The 18,437-nt window shown below is 42.1% G+C and overlaps 1 protein-coding gene across 3 annotated transcripts in view; it reads right to left on the bottom strand.

Annotated features, from left to right (window-relative positions):
* ARHGAP24 (Rho GTPase activating protein 24) overlaps positions 1 to 15,418 on the bottom strand; it is a 156,201-nt gene extending 140,783 nt beyond the window's left edge. Inside the window, exon 1 of one of the 3 annotated variants that reach the window (XM_052681494.1) lies at positions 15,320 to 15,418. In XM_052681494.1, coding sequence (XP_052537454.1) covers positions 15,320 to 15,410 — 91 coding nt within the window. In that variant the 5' untranslated portion in view covers positions 15,411 to 15,418. Of the gene's footprint in view, positions 1 to 9,383; positions 9,465 to 14,932; positions 15,279 to 15,319 lie in introns of those variants that run through there. The other 2 variants (XM_052681495.1, XM_052681496.1) reach the window with 2 other exon arrangements.
* Positions 15,419 to 18,437: the final 3,019 nt, after the last annotated feature.

Raw genomic sequence — 18,437 nt, 5'->3', positions numbered from 1 at the left:
GTAGTTTTACCACAGATGGAATTTTTACCTATGGACAAATGGCTACGTTTCAACTATCAGGTTAAGACATAGAACATGGCACCATGAAGGACAGTGTAATAGAGTCCTTCTGTTCACACTAAAATGGATTGTTTTTCCCAAGGAAGTCACTAAATGAGCTAAAAATGAACCTGTCTCACAATCTAAGATTCGTCAGCAATACCCAGAGGACATTTTGATTTGCAACCCTGTAGCAATATACAGTATTACCACTGTCACAGTTGCACAGATTTTTGAAGAAGCAGGTGCAGAAGTGGGTCAACATCAAAGACTTTTTCCAATGGACCTGTCACTGAAAAATCATGTGCAGGACAAAAGTGAACACAAAGATGTACAGCCTCTCCCTGTTTTAAATTGTTTTTCCAACCCTGAAACACTTATGAACCATTTAGTAGAAGTCTGAAAAAGGTACTCAAGAAAAACAGTTAGCTTTCCCTGTGATATTTGCTGCAGGTAACAAATTCTGCAAGATAGAAACATGAATACAACAAAGAAACTGAGGAACAAAACACACACATCAATCTTAGAGCCTGGTCATTGTCTGTTCAACCCGGAATCCATCACAGAGCAAGGATCAAGTCCTCTCTGAAGAGATCTGCTTTTGCAAGGACAAAACGAGTCTAACAACCAACCTAATATTGACCCTACACATCCAGAGTCTACCACCAGTGCGTCACCACACAAATCACAAGAGGTGATTCAAAGCATAGAGAGAACATTACAGCCAGCTCTTTCAGCCTAGAAGAGAATGAGACAGCAGGAAGGAAAAAAAAAAAAAAAGCAGATAGCTTTTCCATAGTATTATAGAGGCAATTTTTACATACGATTTTAAATGAGCAGCTATAAAAGCAAAATAGACATTTATCATGTTTATTGCTTGATGCTGATACTTGGCAATAAATCTTTGTATGTGCGATTTACTGCCAAATTCATGTGTAAGCTCAACTACACATAACAGTTTCTGAGAAGATGAATAGCACCATTTTAAGGTTATTAGAGTACAATTATGAACATACTCCAACCAATCCAAACTGAAGTTTCAGCTTCACATTCCAAACCCTGCACATTTCTTAATATCTTCTTTTCAAATTTGATTTCAAGTCCTGCTTTTCATTAAAATCGGTGATTTCAGAAATATTTTAATACATGAAAATTCAATGCAGGGTATTATTACTTACATTAGATACTGTTTTACAATACATACTGAAAAACAAGCAACTTCATTTTAATTTAAAACTAAAAATATATATTGTGACCATTACTGGTCACAATTACACAGATGAGCATTTTCTGGGGGGAAAAGTCTTCAAGAAAGCAGTTGACCAGCCCTGTTGCAAACAACACCCAAAGGAATATTGCATGGCTCCTAGAAATAGGAAACCAACAGCATTAAATGGTGGCAAACAGTTTCAATAATGCATCTTCTATGCAGACAGAACACTACCCTTATACTTGGAACACGCAGGCAGAAATCTGACCCTGTACCCATGTCACGCTTAATGTGAAGGACTAAGTCACGGTTTATCCCTTTTATTACTCAATTGAGAACCACACAAAGCAAAAGAGAAATAGAAGGAAACTGAGAAAATGTCACCACAATGGACAGACAAAAGGAAATCTAGACACATCTGGATGTTATGAAAGCAACATATTTTCAACATGACTTTCCATTCTTCTATCTGGCAAATGTGTATTGCATGTGTGAAAACCTAATCGTGAGTTTTTTTGAATTACAGTGCAGAAATACAAAATACTCCAGAAGAACAGTCAAGCTTTTGCTGGTGAAAACAAAAAGCCCACGATAAACAGCATAGCACAAGATGAAGAATGTTTTAAAAGGAATAGATTTAAATACATTATTCCAAAACAAAGCTGCCCTAGTATCCTCCATGCAGTTAGATGTACAGTTATAGTTGTGCAGAAGAAGGAAGAGCACAAGCAGCTCTCACAGCAGTATAACACTCCTGAGAAACTGCTGCAGAGCCTGGGGTACCCCAGCAGAGATCTCATATCTGGGTTTTGGAGAAGCGTCCATCAAGAATGCACCTCAGGGCCCCAGTTTTCACTCAAGCAGCCCTGCAATGAAGGTTATTCCATGCAAACATTTAAAGCTTCAGTCTGCAAAGCAAAGCCTTCACAAGCTGTTTTGACATCCCTAAACAATATGGTCATTTGGAAGCAATTAAACATTTTACACAGCTCAGACTTAGTCCAGAGTTTTCCTTTCGATCCTGACAAAATTGTTGTTCTTGGATAGTAGTGTAACTTCAAGATGTAAAAGATTATTTGATCCTCAAGAGAAGCGCAGGAATCACTTTTGATACTGAAAGAACAAATGACACATTTATTTCAGCCTATTGCTTGCAAGAAATCCACATTTTGAATACACATTTTGTCTTCTCCAATTAAAATAGTCTGAAAGGAATATAAAGTAGACATAGATCTCTCTCCATTACTGTTTCCTAACAGCAGTAATATGTAACAAATTATTTCCAAACTTGCTCTCCAATTCAATCTGAAAAATAATAAATCATACCAACGTATTAGCAGCTTATTTGAGGTGTTTGATTTTTCTCACTGGAGACAAAGACAGCTTGGAAGGCACTCAGGGCAGAGGAATGAAGATGAGCATTTTGGTTGTACTGAGGCCGTGACAGCCAAGAAAAGAATACAAAACATTCCACAGATGTTTAGAGGGTCCAAATAGCAAGAAGAAAACAACTTAAAGGGGAAGATGACAAACGTTGATGCACTGAGGCAGGAAAGGCAGTGGCTCATGAAGACATGATGGACATCAGCCATGTCCATTGGCAGCTCTATAAATCAGTGGAGTCATCTTCCCACAGCATGTGCGAGCAAGCAAACACTGCCTCATATAGGTCTCAGAAATAAAAACCATGCTCCATGTGTCAGCAAAAACCCTCCCACATCTCTCCACTGCTTCAGAGCAAGAAACACAGGCATGGTGAGCACAAGTGTGGTTACTTTTTCCATGTTCCACCTTCATCCATATACAGACTAAACAAAATGCTCTGGATCATATTCACACAACTTCATAATCCTGACAACTACAATACCATAAAACCCAAAGCTTTTGTGATGATCCCATACATAAACACATCTATATTCTGAAAATAGGATTCTTTTACTGTTTACCAAACGATTTCCCAGTATTGCTACAGCCCATTTTTTAAGTTTCCCAGAGGTTTGAGATTTGCATGGTTTCTCATCAAGATCACAGTTTTAAATGCGGTTTCAGTGTTATAAAAACACAGCAGTTCAGGTCAAAGCATCTTAGTACTCCTCACTGGTAGTTATTTCTATTGCCTAGATAAGAAAAAAACACAAGTCAAAATTACTTTTACAATGACGATAGCAAACCTGCACAGGTTAAAACATCTTTGAGCACTGAACCCAATCCCTGCCACAAGCAAGCTGCCAAGATGTCACCAGCCACACCTGGGGCAAATGCTTCAAGCCCCATGCTAAGAGCTGCTGTGAGGGAAAAGGATGTTCCACAGTTCCAGCAAAGTGCTGTTGATCATGGAGCTCATCCCAAACCTATTGATGCACAGGTATGCTCCCCGAATACGTACATAATTTACTCTGGCCCACTGTAGGCAGGGGCTGCAATGAGCACCAGCTTGTAGGTAGCCTATGAAGACATGTACACCTGGAAACTTCTTTGCCTTCTGATATCACAAGATAACTTTTTACTTATTTACTCAAAATTTGCCAATTCTGCACAGCCACAGAAGGGCAAATGAAAATCTGGCTCTCCAGAAGAATGAGAAATTATCTGTTATAGTAGCATTCGTATTTAGCCATTGGAAAACCTTGGAAAAGTTTATTGTATCTCAACAACAGCAAAACATTTCTGAAGAACAGCTTCTCTGTATTAGCTGTAGAACACAGCAGCAGCACTAGCACAACTATGCAAAAAAAGCACAAAGCTATCCTGTAGACCTTAGCTCTGATTTAATTACTACTGAATAAGGAGTGAGACATTCACAACATATTTCACAACTTGCTATGCTTAAACCTATTTGTATGGCTTTTAGAATGTTGCAACATACACAAAATGAGAACAGGAAATTAAGGACTACCCACTAAAAAGAGGGTTTCATTTTAGGCACTGCTCAGAAGAACTGGCAGCTTCAAGTTCAGCAGCTTGCCATTACACTGAAGACAATTCACAAGGCACTGCAGCAGGGAGCATCTGTAATCACTTAATTCATTTCACTTCTTTGTTCCTCCACCCCAACACAGCATTTTTGTGAAGTGCCACCCTGAGCTATTCAAAGTTTTCTTGAATTCAGCAGTCAGATAAAAATCTAGAGTTGCTCTTGCTTGTGCTTGATATTTGTGATCAATAACATGATCCCGTGTCTGTACTCTGATTGATAGAATTAATTTTCCTGCAATCATTCACTTGCAGACTGTTCACATTTATCACCTCCTTCCCACAAATGCCTTACAAAGTTGAACAGCTGCACAGATACAGGCATTTGTGCTGCCCAACAACAAAGCATGGCTATTAGCAGCAAGCAAACACACTGAAGACGTGCAGCTTGGGTAAACTGAAGGGGTTTGAAAGCCTAGAGAACCATGGCAATTACTCATTTTTCTTCCACAGACTTATTTTTCCCCTATCAATGACATCATCCTATTTACACATCTTGTCTGTACAGACACAGAATAAGGTATGTCTAAACAGTTCAGCAGCACTGCTTCAAGAGGCACTGATTCAGCACCCTGCTCTGCCTGTAACACCTCTCTCACATCCCACAGCCAATTGGCAATGGCCAAGCTGTAGATCCCTACTTGTTCATCACACCCAATTACTTCTGCTCAGGGCCAGGCCGGATGTGGCTCTGGGCAGCCTGGTCTAGTGGTTGGCAACCCTGCATATATCAAGGGGTTGAAACTAGATGATCATTGTGGTTCTTTTCAACCCAGGCCATTCTATGACTATGATCTCCTTCCAACCGGGGCAAAACCATGGGTTTTTCTCAGCAACATGGGACAGACTAGAAGCTGACAGAAGATAGATGGGCACAAAAATGCTAAAGCTATAGAGAAGAACATTTCTAGAAACTATCAAGAAGTACCTGTTGCTAAACACACAGCAACACAGCATCATACATCAACCTGACATCTGTAGATTCCATTTGTTAGCTGCAAAAATGTTAATAAAGTACTAATAAACTCACAAGGCAAAAGTTAAGCTTAGATGCTACCAGCAGAAACTGAATAGCAACAGGACCTGGGCAACAGCTTCAGGATCTCCAAGACAAAGTAGCTCTGACTTTTCCACAAACAAAAATAAGTGCAGGAAAATAAATAAATCACTGTTCCCTTTTGGTGAGCTCCTTGGCTGAGAAAAACCTGTTTAAGAAGTGAATTCAATACTAACCTCTGTGGTAGGACTGAGGCTTTACCCTCCCCCCCCCCCCCCCCCCCCCCCCACTTCCTACTGCCCACTGCAACTTCAGAGGCCACATTCAGCAGGCTATCTCATGAAAATTCTCCAATTCCTCCATCTCCATGCCCTGCTTCACAAAACTCACAGCTAAACCAACCAGTCATCCTAACATTACAGTGGATTCCCAAGCCCCTTCATGTGTGCTGTTGTCCCAGGACAGGGAATAATTGCCTTCCATTTGCTGGAAACCAATAACCTTCTGACAGAAACCTGGGCTTCTCATATCAACTTCCCTTCTCATATCAACTTCCAGCAAAAACACAGTCTCTTTCTTGAGAGATCTTTCAGCACCACCAAACATATCACAAGTTGCAGTATAAAGATACTCTCTAGAGAGCTCTCTAAGATTTTAATAGGCTGGTTAAAAGGGGAAGAAATTGCAGGATCATGTCGTGATTTCCACAGTATTTTACTTTTTCCTACCTTAAGAGCCTTGAAAAATCATACAAATGACAAACTAGCCAAAAAAACATCATCTTTTTGTTCTGCTGTCAGTGAGTTCCAGAGCAAGCAGTTTGATCCTATCAGTTTCCAAGTGATGTGTCTAGGCATCCAGGCTGCACAGCTAGGAGAGCCATTCAAGTCTTCTGGCTTTTAAATACAGCCAGAAAGCTTGTTTAACAAGCCTATTTGGCACTGATTTCTTTTTTCCAATAAGTCACCTTCTCAGTTTTGTGATAAGACTTCCACCCAGTCATTGTTAGTCCTCTAACTAGATGCCAAAGAAGCTGTGCTCCTGCCTGCTTCTAAACCCACAGCAAACTGTATTTTCCAGGTGCGCAGAAGCACTCTCAGCTTGTCTTTGAGCCCCTCCTATGTTTAAACCTACCCATGATCTTCACACTGACCTAAAACAGACCTTGTGACAACTCAGTAGTTTGTGAGCTCACACCTTTTAGTCTGCACAAATCCTTTTACCTGCACTGTTACACCACTGCCAGCATTCAAGAAGTGCTGGCTGAAGCTGTCAGCAATTTCCTCAAGGAAAGGTTTTAAATATGCTTGCTATCTGGCTTCCATCCTCCTAGGCAGTTCCACAAATACCATCAGTTACTCGCAAGTGTGTGCAACACTCCATTCCCTGAAATCATGAGAAGGCAGATCACAACTGAGAACAACTTATGTACTGACATTAACCAAAACCTACTCTATCTTACCTACTGACCTACACTCAAGAGCATTGCATGGATAAATGCAGGCCTTTCTAGCTGCATGTCATAATTTGTGAACAGCGTAATTTCTGAACATAGGTAGAAGAGGAACAGCAGATGGGACAATTTCACCTACAGCATCCTGAAGTTCTACTGTATCAGGCGAGGAGGTTTCACTGACAGTCAAAAAAAGTAATTCTTGTTGAGAATCCCAAGCCAACTAAACTTACATAGGTAATTGTCTGGCTAGCCTAGAAATTCCTTCATCAGAAGATTTAATTACCATATCCCAGTTTTATTCTGTATGTCACAGTTAAAATGGGCCAAAAGGGACCATTCTTTCAGCAAAGTTGTTGTACTGTTTTTCTGTTACCCCATCTCATCTACCTGTTCATCCCAGACTTAATCACTTTAAAAAAAAAAAAAAACAAAAAACAGTGGAAAACAGAAATTCTCACTCAAGATGAAGAGGAGATGTGTGCCAGGCACACTACAGAATAGGACTTCATAGAGTTTGGTAGCACACAAATAGAAGTTATTTGGGACACAAAGATTTACATTTAATGGGAATTATCACAGCACTCTGAGTACTTCAAGGCTACATTAACTAAGATGCACACAAACCATACCTCACAAGGAACCTCTGACCCCCAGCTAGGGATGAAAGGAGCAATGAGGCCATGAATCAGTAAGGTATGCAACTTCATATTCACATTAAAATGCTATTTAAGGCAACATGGCAGAAGAAACTGAACAGCCCCCTGGTCTGTCAGACAGAGCAGTCTATCACATGGCACCTCCAAGGTTCATAGCAAATAAAACTTCACATGCTGGACTTTTTCAGCAAGAAGTACAAAAAAAGTCAAATAAATGAAATCAGGCCACTCCACAATAAGGTGTTATCACAAATATCACACTCAGCCTCTACTCTGCCCCATACAGAGCCATACTGTACAAAGATACATTGCATAACTTCTGGTATAAGAGGAGATGTATTGCCAAGCTTCAAGTACCTTTATAAGGGAGAGGTATGACAGACCCAAGGCAAAGTTTCATTTCATCCATATAGAGTGCCATCAGCCTGGCCAGGACACCAAGCTGAAAACCCAAGAGAATTCTGCTTCTTAATGACATCCTGCACTGCCACAAAGGTGAGCAGAGCTACCAGTTCTCATGGGACACATTTCAGCTAAGAGCTTCTCAAACCTCAACTTGTGCATGCATCAGCACAACCCAATTGTTCTGCCCACAGTCCAGCTGCACCATCAGCCTGTGAGCCAATCGGACCAGTTCTCTGCTTGCCCTACCTGTGCACAGCAATGCCTTTCTGACACCTGCCCATTTTTCAGATCCTCAGAAAAGCAGCTGAAATGCCACTCAGGCTTGCTGGTATCCCTCAGCAGCACTGCTCACAGCCCATTCTTCCAGTTTTCCTCCTGCCACTGTAGCAGCATGACCTTTTCATTATTGTTTCCTTGCCCTGGACTCATTCAGTGCTTGGTATAATGGCACAGACTAGAAATTATTTCTTTTACTGGCTATTTCCATTAGGTATCGTACACTATTTCATCACTACTTTCTGTACACTTATGGAGCAACAATAATGAACGTGCCCTTGTGGCTAGAAATGACACCATTTTCTATTACTCCCTAAGAAAAGGAAGAAAAGAAAAACTCACGTCTCAAAGCCTTTCTGCTCACACCAGGCGATGAATACCTCCGAAGCAGCGTCCCAGGAGTGACAACATCAAATAAGGTACAGACATCTGACGGGAGCCTCGGCATTTAGAATTCTTTCTTCTGATGCTAGCAGAGGATCACCCTGATGCTAAACTCCTGTTCTGCAGTTCTCCAGTTGCCAAGGGCAGGTATCGGGTGCTGTGAGCCTGCATTGTACAGCTCTGCTGCGTGAAAGCTTAATCTCGTTATGTGATAAATAGTCTTGACACTGAACGTGCCATGTGGCGCACACTCAACTGGCTGCTTTAGTCCCTTTCCCGTGTGAGTCCTGCACAGCAAAGGGCAGCACCACAGCTGATACTGCATGTAGTAAATCCTAAGTAACAGCTGACCAGATCAGAGTTGAATTGCCACAGCAAGCAAGAATTGCTTGCAACATCAATGTTGGGATATTGTAAATTCTTCAGAATTAGTCAGGTTTCCCAGACTCCCCAGACTCACGGTTGACCTTCTACAAAACAGAACCCTCAAAAGGAAAATAATGAAAAAAATCTTGCCACAAGCAAGACTGGGGTTCGCTGCTGGTTGTATTTTCATCTTGGCACATCACGTGTGAAGTATTCCTGCAGTAAGGGACTATTCTGCTCTTTCACATCAGTTCATGCACAGAGAGCACAACCTTCCAAATCATTAAACACAGCTTCTGAAGCTAGCCCCATGGTTACTTCCAGAATGAAAAAGCACTGTCAAAACAGCTGCTGTAATGTTTCCCCACACTGCACTCCCCACAGTCCCCAGTCAGGAATTCCTGACCGTAAGAAACCTTTGTTTCGCATCCCAGTTCACTCATGGATAGCCTATACCCATTTACTCCTGCGTTACCATGTAAACTAACAGTGCCTTCCCACTTTCACTAGCTTACATAAAAGCCAGTTCTGATTCTTTCATATAGACAAGCTTCAACAGTTAATGGAGCAACCCAAAAACACCCAGTCCCTTTCGCTTACAAACAGATAAATGGTTTTTACCTTCAGCTTTCAGTATTTCAAGCCATGACTTGTAGCAGTGCCTTCTTACAGCTTCTTGCTGTTAATTCAGTTGTCCCTTGTCAGAAAAACCCAAGCTAGGAAAGCCTGCTAGCATAAGACCTTGATCTCTACTTGTACAAATATGTGCAATTTTAAATGCTATTTTTCATAAATTGAAGGAGTGACCCAATTTTGAGTGCTGTACATGAAACTCTTCATCCCATGACAGTACACATTCAAGTGTAAAACTAGTTTGCTTCATATTTTACAGCTATCGCCCTTGAACCATGCTACTGCCCAGAGCACAAGCATGTGAGCCATTAAACTCACTTGAAATCACATGGTTTTGATTATCACTCTCCATTTGCTTTTTTTTTCCCCTTTCTTTTTTTAACATTCAGAGTTGAGCATCTAAGTCCATAGCTGCTACAACCTAAACCAAGCTAACATTTCTTGCATTAAATTATTTTAGAAATCTGGGCTTCAAGCTTCTGAAACCCTGTGGTAATGAGGACACGTTTCATAACAGTTAAAAGTCCTTCTCCACGTTAATAATTGCTTACTTGCAGATGAATTCATTGACTTTTATCTAAACTGTGTTTTAAATGCAGCTTTCAAATGTTTGGAGTGCCATACAACAAAATCGTGCACTTTTACTATTTTTAAAAATAAATAATAGAATGAACAGCACTGCAAGTAAACCTGTCTTACTGCAAGTACTGAAGGGTATTTTCCCCATACAAAAAAAGAAAATTCATTCTTAGCCTACAACAGTTACTAATTTGTAATAGCAGCACTGCCTTACGTTTTCTTTCCAAAACTTTATTTTTGGCTAAACTTCAGACCTATTAGTGAATTAAGCTTCTTGAGCAGGACTTCTCCCATTCACTTCTATACTTGACAAATTTCACATCAAAGTTACTCAACTCAAAATACCACGTGCTCCAGCAGTGCTGATGATTAAGGTCCCCAATACTACAGGGAGCATCATAACACCAAGCCCATCTGCAAATCTCACATTCTAGGTGACTCCTTTCAGCTCCACTAATTGCAGAACCTAAGCAGGTTTTTCACTTGCAAGCCTAAGAACTCCCAGTCCTTTTAAAAAAAAAAAAAAAAAAAATCAGTTGCATCGCTGTTCCAAGCCTCAAAATAGGTCTTCTGACACCTTTATTTATCTTAATGGCTTTAAAAAAAAAAAAAAAAAACCTAGAGGAGGGGAAAGAAAGAAAAATCTGTGGGAGCAGCTGCACAAATATTGCAGCTGCCAGAGACAGAGCTACTCTCCAGCATCCAGATTTCATGTTTTGTGTTGCGCAATGCACTTTGCAGTGGATAACCACAGTGACTTCACATGCACGTGACACAGGGTTTTGATCTCAGTTGTGGCTGTGAGGCAAAAAAAAGCTCCACGCACAGCCACCAGAAAACAACACACTCAGGTCTGCGTGCCTAGAGAGTAGCTAGGCATCCAGAGGCTTAGAGGAAACTCCCAGACATCAAAGTTATAGAACTGATATACTGCTTGCTGTGACTTCATGTGGACAAACACCTTGTAACTATCATAGAAAGCAAAGTTCCTTATGGTACAAGGATTTACATGAACTTTTTTCTCAACATCCTTCAAACCAATAAAGGCTCCTACCCATCCTAATGCCCACGCATTTCCCACTGAAGAACAGCAAGCGATTCAGGACAGCAAGGGTCTCTGCCAAGCTGCCTGCTGCAATCATTCAGCTTCTTCAAACAAGCAGCAAAAATATCAGGTTATTTTTTTCCCAGTTAATGAACTTCCAAACAAAACAGAATTGTGACAACAAACAGCAGCTATGACGGGCAAAAGTCATCCCTGTGGCCCAGCATGCTACCTTGGGCTAAAATTTAGGTCTCAGTAGCAAGCAGAACTAACACAAGCACAAGATGTCACTCTCAATTAGCTACCCCTTAACTCTAGGTTTTCCCCTTATTAACCACAACTTTTTCCAGCAAGTATTTGTGCATCTGAATTATACTTGAAGTCTTACGTGGACACAGTCCTACCTCCTATTTCTTGCAAACCCACCACTCCTGCTCTTAGATATACCCCTCTTAGGGCTCCTGTACTGGTAGAAATATTACCTCTTCTCTCAGGTAAGCAGCAATAGGGCAAGAGGGAATGGCCTTCAGTTGCAGCAGGAGAGATTCAGGTTGGATACCAGGAAACGTTTCTTTTTAGGAGGAGTGGTGAGGCAGTGGCACAAGGAGTTGTCCAAGGAGGTGGTGGAGTCACCATCCCTGGGGGTGTTCAGGAACCGTGGAGATGTGGCAATGAGGGGCATGGTTACTGGGCATGGTGGGGATGGGTTGGACTGGATGAACATTTCCAGCCCTAATGATTTTATGATTCTGTTATTCTATAAAATTGCCTGTTCACCCTCCTGACGCCAATCAAACTTTTTAGCTTCTATAGAACTTCACACGTCTGCTCCATTTAGAATGACCCAGTTAATTCTTAGAAGCAAAAGACACAAAAAACATCATTCCTTAAGATGCAGTCTTCCTAACTGATGTGACACTTAACTGCACAGAACTAAATATAGGAAAAAAGTATCTTATTGCAAGAAGCTATATAAACACTGCTGAAGGAATTCAACACGAGTTGTTGAAATTTGGTCTTGTTGGGCCACAGAACATAGAAGCCCTTCTAAATGAAACTGTAACTGAACACTGCAGTGATCAGAACAAGTTCATTCAAGTTAACAGCACCATGCTCCTTCAATACCCCCAGCCCAGTGAAGAGTGGCATTTTGATCAGAAAGGCCTAACAAAACCAGAGTTGGGCTAGACAAACAGAATGAGCTCAAACAGTTAACAGGTAAATTGCAGACCGTGACTGCAAATGAGACACTATCTCAGTGCAGGTGGTTTGCTGTCTCAGGGGAACTTGCTTATTTCACTGCTTAGCCAGTGGCTTAGAAGTAGAAATAAGAACTGTGCAGCTGACAAGTAGCAGGGAAGCTGCTAGAGACAAACAGGAAAGGCAGCTGACAGCCACCAATCTGTGCATTCTTACTCAATAGATGCACGAGTGGCAAAGAACTGACAACAGTCAACAGTGCTGGGGGTCTGCTCAACACAACCACCAGCATCACCATCAGGTAATTTAATGAGGACAGAAAAAATTGCAAAAATAAATCTTCATATTGCAGCAGGACTGCACCTAAAGTATCACCTCCAGTGAGAATATTCAAATGTTTAAGAGTGTTTCAGAGAACTGGAAAGCATTTCAAGGAATAAAGAACCAGAGAGCACATTGACAGAATTGGGTTTTCCATTTCTAAAAAAAATTCTGACAATTTAAAGAGAATACATCCTTCACTTTTCTTCAAGTCTAACAGCTAACTTACAGTGTGTTCACCCACAGGAGAGTTCACAAACAAATGCCAGCCCAGTGCTACAGTTTAACTGCCACAATCTGCACCAGGAATTTTTAAAAAGAAACTCAGGTCAAGCACTCCCCCACCTAATGTGTATAAAGCAAAGCAGCAGCAGCTCCAGGAAGAAAGCATATTTCTAAAGGCCATTCGGTCACCATAAACACCAAGAAGCCTGCAGTGAAGACAGCTAAGTGTAATAGGATGCAAATCACTTCAATCTACCCACTGTGAATTACAATTCTATTTTTCCCCAGTGTGTTTTAAAAATCACATACTGAATCAAGCAACAGGAGCTGAAGAGGTCCTGAGAGCTGCTATGTGTTATAGCTGCACCAAGAGCTCACAGGGGATTTCTGTTTCTTGTTACTTCAAGACACAGCCTCCTCAGAAGCCCAACCTATTACCTGGGAGGCAATTCTCTTGAAGGGATCTCCATTTCTGTCTCTCTGAATCCCATCTTCAGGACCACTTAAAGCCACCTTCACACACTTAGCCTTTTGTGTGCATGCATGTACTTAAAGTAGGGTTAACTTCAGAATTATCTCATTTAGGAATAGAAGCAGAGAAAAGTCCAAACAAAGAAAAACACAGCTGGGAAACAAGGCAGCAAATCAAAGAAGCAGCAGACAACTTTAGGCATCACGCATGAAGACACACGAGTTTTAAGCACATTTATTTTTAACACAACCCACAGTATCACACAGTGGATGATACTTTTTGCAACAACAAAGCCTGCCACAACACAAGAATTTCATGGGAATGGGAGATCAAACTTTGCTTTTCCCTTTTGTCTGCAACTCCACATGGCACTTAGCTGATTTCATAGAATGGTTTGAGTTGGAAGTTTGGTCCCAACCCCCTGCTGTAGGCAGGGACACCTCCCTCTAAACCAGGTTGCTCCAAGCCCCATCCAGCCTGGCCTTGAGTGCTTCCAGGGAGGGGGCATCCACAGCCTTGCTGGGCAACCTGTTCCAGTGCCTCACCACCCTCACAGTAAAGAATTTCTTCCTGATATCTAGTCTAAATCCACCCTCTTGCAGTTTAAAACCATTTCCCCTCATCCTGTTGCTACACGTCCTTATGAACAGTCCCTCCCCAGTTTTTCTGGAGGAGGGAATTCTGGCACTTTGCTTTGTCCCTTACATAGGTAACATGCCCTCCCTTAACTCTTCACCTAAGGGGAACCTAATCCCTGGATACACAGAATGAATGTCACCATACAGGTACAGAACTACACCACCACTGAAGCACTTAACAGCTTAATAACAGTTGATTTAATAGGAGTTATTGTCTTCCCCCAGCACAAACACAATTTAGATAAATATTACACAAATTCAGAGTATTGCCTCTACGCTCACACAAGGAATTAATTTGGTTTCTTATTTCTACCTACACAGGACGATGGCACCTAACCAAAAAAGACCATGCAGCTTATTTCCAGTTCTCTGTTGTGCAAACTTTCCAACACCACATGCAATTTATTTGCTGCTGAAAAAAAAAACAAAAAAAAAACAAAAAAAAACAAACCTTATCTTACAGCCTGCATGCACATTACTGGGAACAAACAGGTAAATGTTCTGCACATCTCAAATAATAAGAAAAAAGAAAACTGCTGCTTTATTTTAAAAAGAAATCTGCTTAGTAACTCTAAAATCCACTGAAGATTCCCTATCTCGTGGGCGATTACAATTAAAATGCTCATTGTAAGTTTGCACCAGTGAGCTTGTTATCTCTGAAAGCTATACTACAGACATTTACGAAAGAGAAAAGATGTTAAGGCGAGTATCGCCAATCCAAGGACTAATATTAGCCTGGGGATGGCAGAACGCACAAAGATCTTTTGATACCGAGTCCCACGAGTAGTAGGATCGCACATCTTTCGCTCGCATCCCCCGAAAGCGATAGAAAGGCGTGCTGCTGGGGAAGGCTGAGAAGAACAGCGTACAGCCAGGCGCACGGAACGCAGCACCCCTCGGCAGGGCAGAGCCATCGAGGACGCACCGACAGCTGCCGCCTCTCTGCCCGCTCGGCAGCAGTCGTTTGCCCGCTGTACCACTCCAAAGAAATCACAGCCGCCCTACCTGCCCCGCTTCCAGCGGGAGCCCCACAGCTCCCCGACACGAGGGTTCCTACCTTCTACAAGCGGGGTCGATGCTCTCCCCCATAAGCGTGGCGGCTCCCCGAGACAAAGTGGGGAGCCGTGACAGCCGGGTTTAGCCCGCTCGCACTTCCAAGTTGCTTTCCTTTTCCCCCCTTGGCAACGCTCGGAGATGGCTCCCTCCGGCCGTCCCTAAGGAAGCAGCCCAAGAAGTTGGGAAGAGCGACCGCGCTGCGGATGCGTGCACGCACAGCCCGGAGGCTGGAGCAAACTCCCAGGGCCGGCCCTCAGACGCAGCCCGGGGTTTCACGTTTCATTGGCGGCTCCGGAGGAAGCCAGCCGCCTGCCCGCACATCGCTGGACGCTCCGCATCCCACCGCTAGCATCCCCTGCAGGGCTCGGACACGGCCGGAGCTACTCACCGCCGCTGCACAATTCGCCGGAGCCACGCTCAAAGGGAGTTCCGTCCCCCGTGACACGCGTAGGAGACAGCAAGCGGATGCCGAACACCATCACCCCAGGCAAATTTCTTCCTCTCCCACCCCAAGGGTTTTTCTGCGTGCAGTCCCTCTAGTTAGCCAGACATGCTTCGGTGGCTGTGACCCATCTATTCTGAGCAGCCTGCAGCTCTGAGCCATGGAACAAGAGTTTTGCCCCACACAGACCGGACAAGGGTCGCCTTGGACTGGTACACTCAAAACTGTGTGCATTCTATGCAGGCTCGACCGATTCAAAAGGATTAACTGATCATAGTACTTTTAAGAAGTACAGCATGACACCTCCAAGCCTGACCCGGGCTCTACGCACTAAGCACACCTATGGCAAAGCCTGGCCCACTGCCAGCCACGCAGCAGGCATAGTTGGTGGTGGTGGTGGGAGGGGAGGCCCATAGTGGAGCTGACAAGTTTATGGAAGAAACTGAAGCAGTTTTTGCACTCTACCCAAATTTCAGCTTTTGTGCACGTGGACAGATCTAAAGTCACAGACTTCCCCCTCCTGCTGCTCACCTCTTACAATTCATCTGGTTCCAGCTCCAATCCCCCACCCCCAGCACAGCAACACTAAAAGAAAATCCCAGCTACTACAGGAATTAGTCACAACCTTTTGAAGGCGAGCAGTTTTCTAAGTTTCACTGGACTAGGAAGTTTTTAAATAAGTTATGAATATTTATACACTACAACATGCAATAAGCTGCAGCTTTGCAACAGGAATACCACTGATATGGAGTGGCTTCTGCTTCTACCATAGAAGTGTGCCCAGGTGTCTGGTTCTCCATAGTGGATCTGATGGCTGAAATTACAACTCTTTACCCCTCCTTTTCTTGGCAACTGAATTTCCAGCACAACTTGTAGCTGCATTCAACATCTTTGCATTTCTTAAGTGTTCTGGTTTACACAGGCAGGACTAACATAGAACTCATGAAGTTCACATTGCAGAGCTAGTCAGAGGGGAGAATTCATAATCTTTCCCTTCAAATAAAGCTTTTCCTTTTCTTCCCTTCTGTACAAGTACTCAGAATAATGCAGTGTTTACTTTGGATTCCAGTATTCAGCTGGGAATGTCTCCTAGTTCTTTAAGAGCCCAAGCACTTTTTTTTTATCTAGCCTCACTTCCTCCAAGTCTGGGCCATTGAGTCTAGAGTTGTACCCAAAGCGTTCTGAAGAACAGCTGAGATTATACTGAACACAGAAGGAAACTGATTTGACCATGTCCTGACTGATGGTCACCCACATGTGAGTGTGCCAAGTCCTAACACAGTCTTTAGAACTGGAAAGCTGTCAGGAGCCACAGAGTAGAGCTGTGATAGGTACTGTGGGAATTTATAGTGGCAGATCAACACAGAAATAGGGAAAGAAGACAACAGATCAGGTACATAAAAGAAGAAAACTTTTCAACTAATTGAAAAAAATATTCTCATTTCAGCCCCTAGCAGCTGCAAGATTTGAGTCTTTCACAAAACTGTTGCTGGGACCTCAGATCAGAATTGCTTTTACAACATTTGACTTTAATTTCCTCAAATTCTTCCAATATTGCTTTGAGATTACTTTGGAATTAGCTCTTACTAGCATAAACAGACTTCTTACTCAGCCATAAAGCAAATTTGGGCTTGCTGGGCAGACAGAAGGGTAACTGACCTTGTGCCTTCATTCAGAAGTACAAAGCAGAAGGACATGCAACCCTACAATGGATAGCAGCGCACAGGAAGGAGCAAAAAATAAAGAAAACTCTGCAGCAAAAATTTGAGTGCTCAAAGTGCAAAGTAACAATTCAAAACAATTCTCAACCTGTTAGCATTTTACCCCTGAACATTTTACTTCTCTTTGTTTCTGTATAGGATAAATCCTTTTGATCACTGCATTACATAGGTTGCCTTAAGTGACCAAAAACATTTCAGTGCCATGAGAAAATTACTGCTTTGTAAATAAAAGTAACAGGAAGAAGGGAATCTTCTTAGAAGCTGAAATTTGCTCACAGATAAAAATAGTTTTTCTCTCACCCATGCTGGGAATGCTGACAAAGCAAAAAATATTTCTTCCCTTTAAAAAGTGAGACAGACCCATACTGCAGCACTTCTATTCTACCACGCATTCCATAAACCTCTTCAGCTGTCCATTTTGCAGCTGCAGCAGCCTAGCACTGAAATGGACTCTGTCACAATAGAAAATGCTTGGTGCACAATCCTTGCACAGTTTGTTTTATGGGGAGTGATATCATGCAAGTTGAACCAGAAAATGCTTTGGTTTCAACAAATTGCACGCTGAGCTGGCAGGAATGTCTGCCCCAAGACACAACACAGGGCAGAGCCCTGCCAACACAGCCCTAACCCTTCCCACCTCATTCTCTTTCCCAGCACCCTTACCATGCTTTGAATTTGACTTTCACTCTCCTCCTCTCCCACATCATTTGTTCTCTCAGCCTCATGCAGCAACTACAAATATTTTATGCTTTCAAGTTACTGCTTAAACATCATACTTAGTGTTAGTTGATATCAAGAATTTGGAGAAGTTAACAACATGAAGGTCTAACTTCCTCAGTTAAATCAGTTCGTTTATCAGAAAAGTCATATTGTCAGCATGAATGATTTCAATACGGATCAAAAACTATTTAGTCTCTTCTTTCCAGACCAGTATCTTGGAGTTCTGAGATACGAGTCATGAGCTGCGCCTTCATTTAAGAAACACTGATATGTAGTACACAGAATCTGAAAAGAGGTTGAAATATGTGCTGCTCAATGGCCAAAAAACTTAAGATTATTTTAACATTGTTATTACTGTTTTTTAACTGGTTAGTATAAATACATGGTCTTTTTTCATCTCAGATGAGATCCTTAACATTTTCTCCACCTTAGAGCAGTCAAGAAAGCCTAACAGCCTACTTGCAGAACAACCAGTAACAAAGTAACAATATCACTGTGAGAAGATATCTCAGTACATATTGCAATAAAAATATTGTGCTACTATACTGATATTCAAAAAATGCACTACAGGAACACAAGATCTCTAGCAAGAATAAAACTAAGGATAAAAATTTGTCTTGCAG

The sequence above is a fragment of the Tympanuchus pallidicinctus genome, unplaced genomic scaffold (assembly GCF_026119805.1).
Source record: "Tympanuchus pallidicinctus isolate F22 unplaced genomic scaffold, pur_lepc_1.0 scaffold2, whole genome shotgun sequence".
NCBI lineage: Eukaryota > Metazoa > Chordata > Aves > Galliformes > Phasianidae > Tympanuchus > Tympanuchus pallidicinctus.
This window is presented reverse-complemented; position numbering and strand designations above follow the sequence as displayed.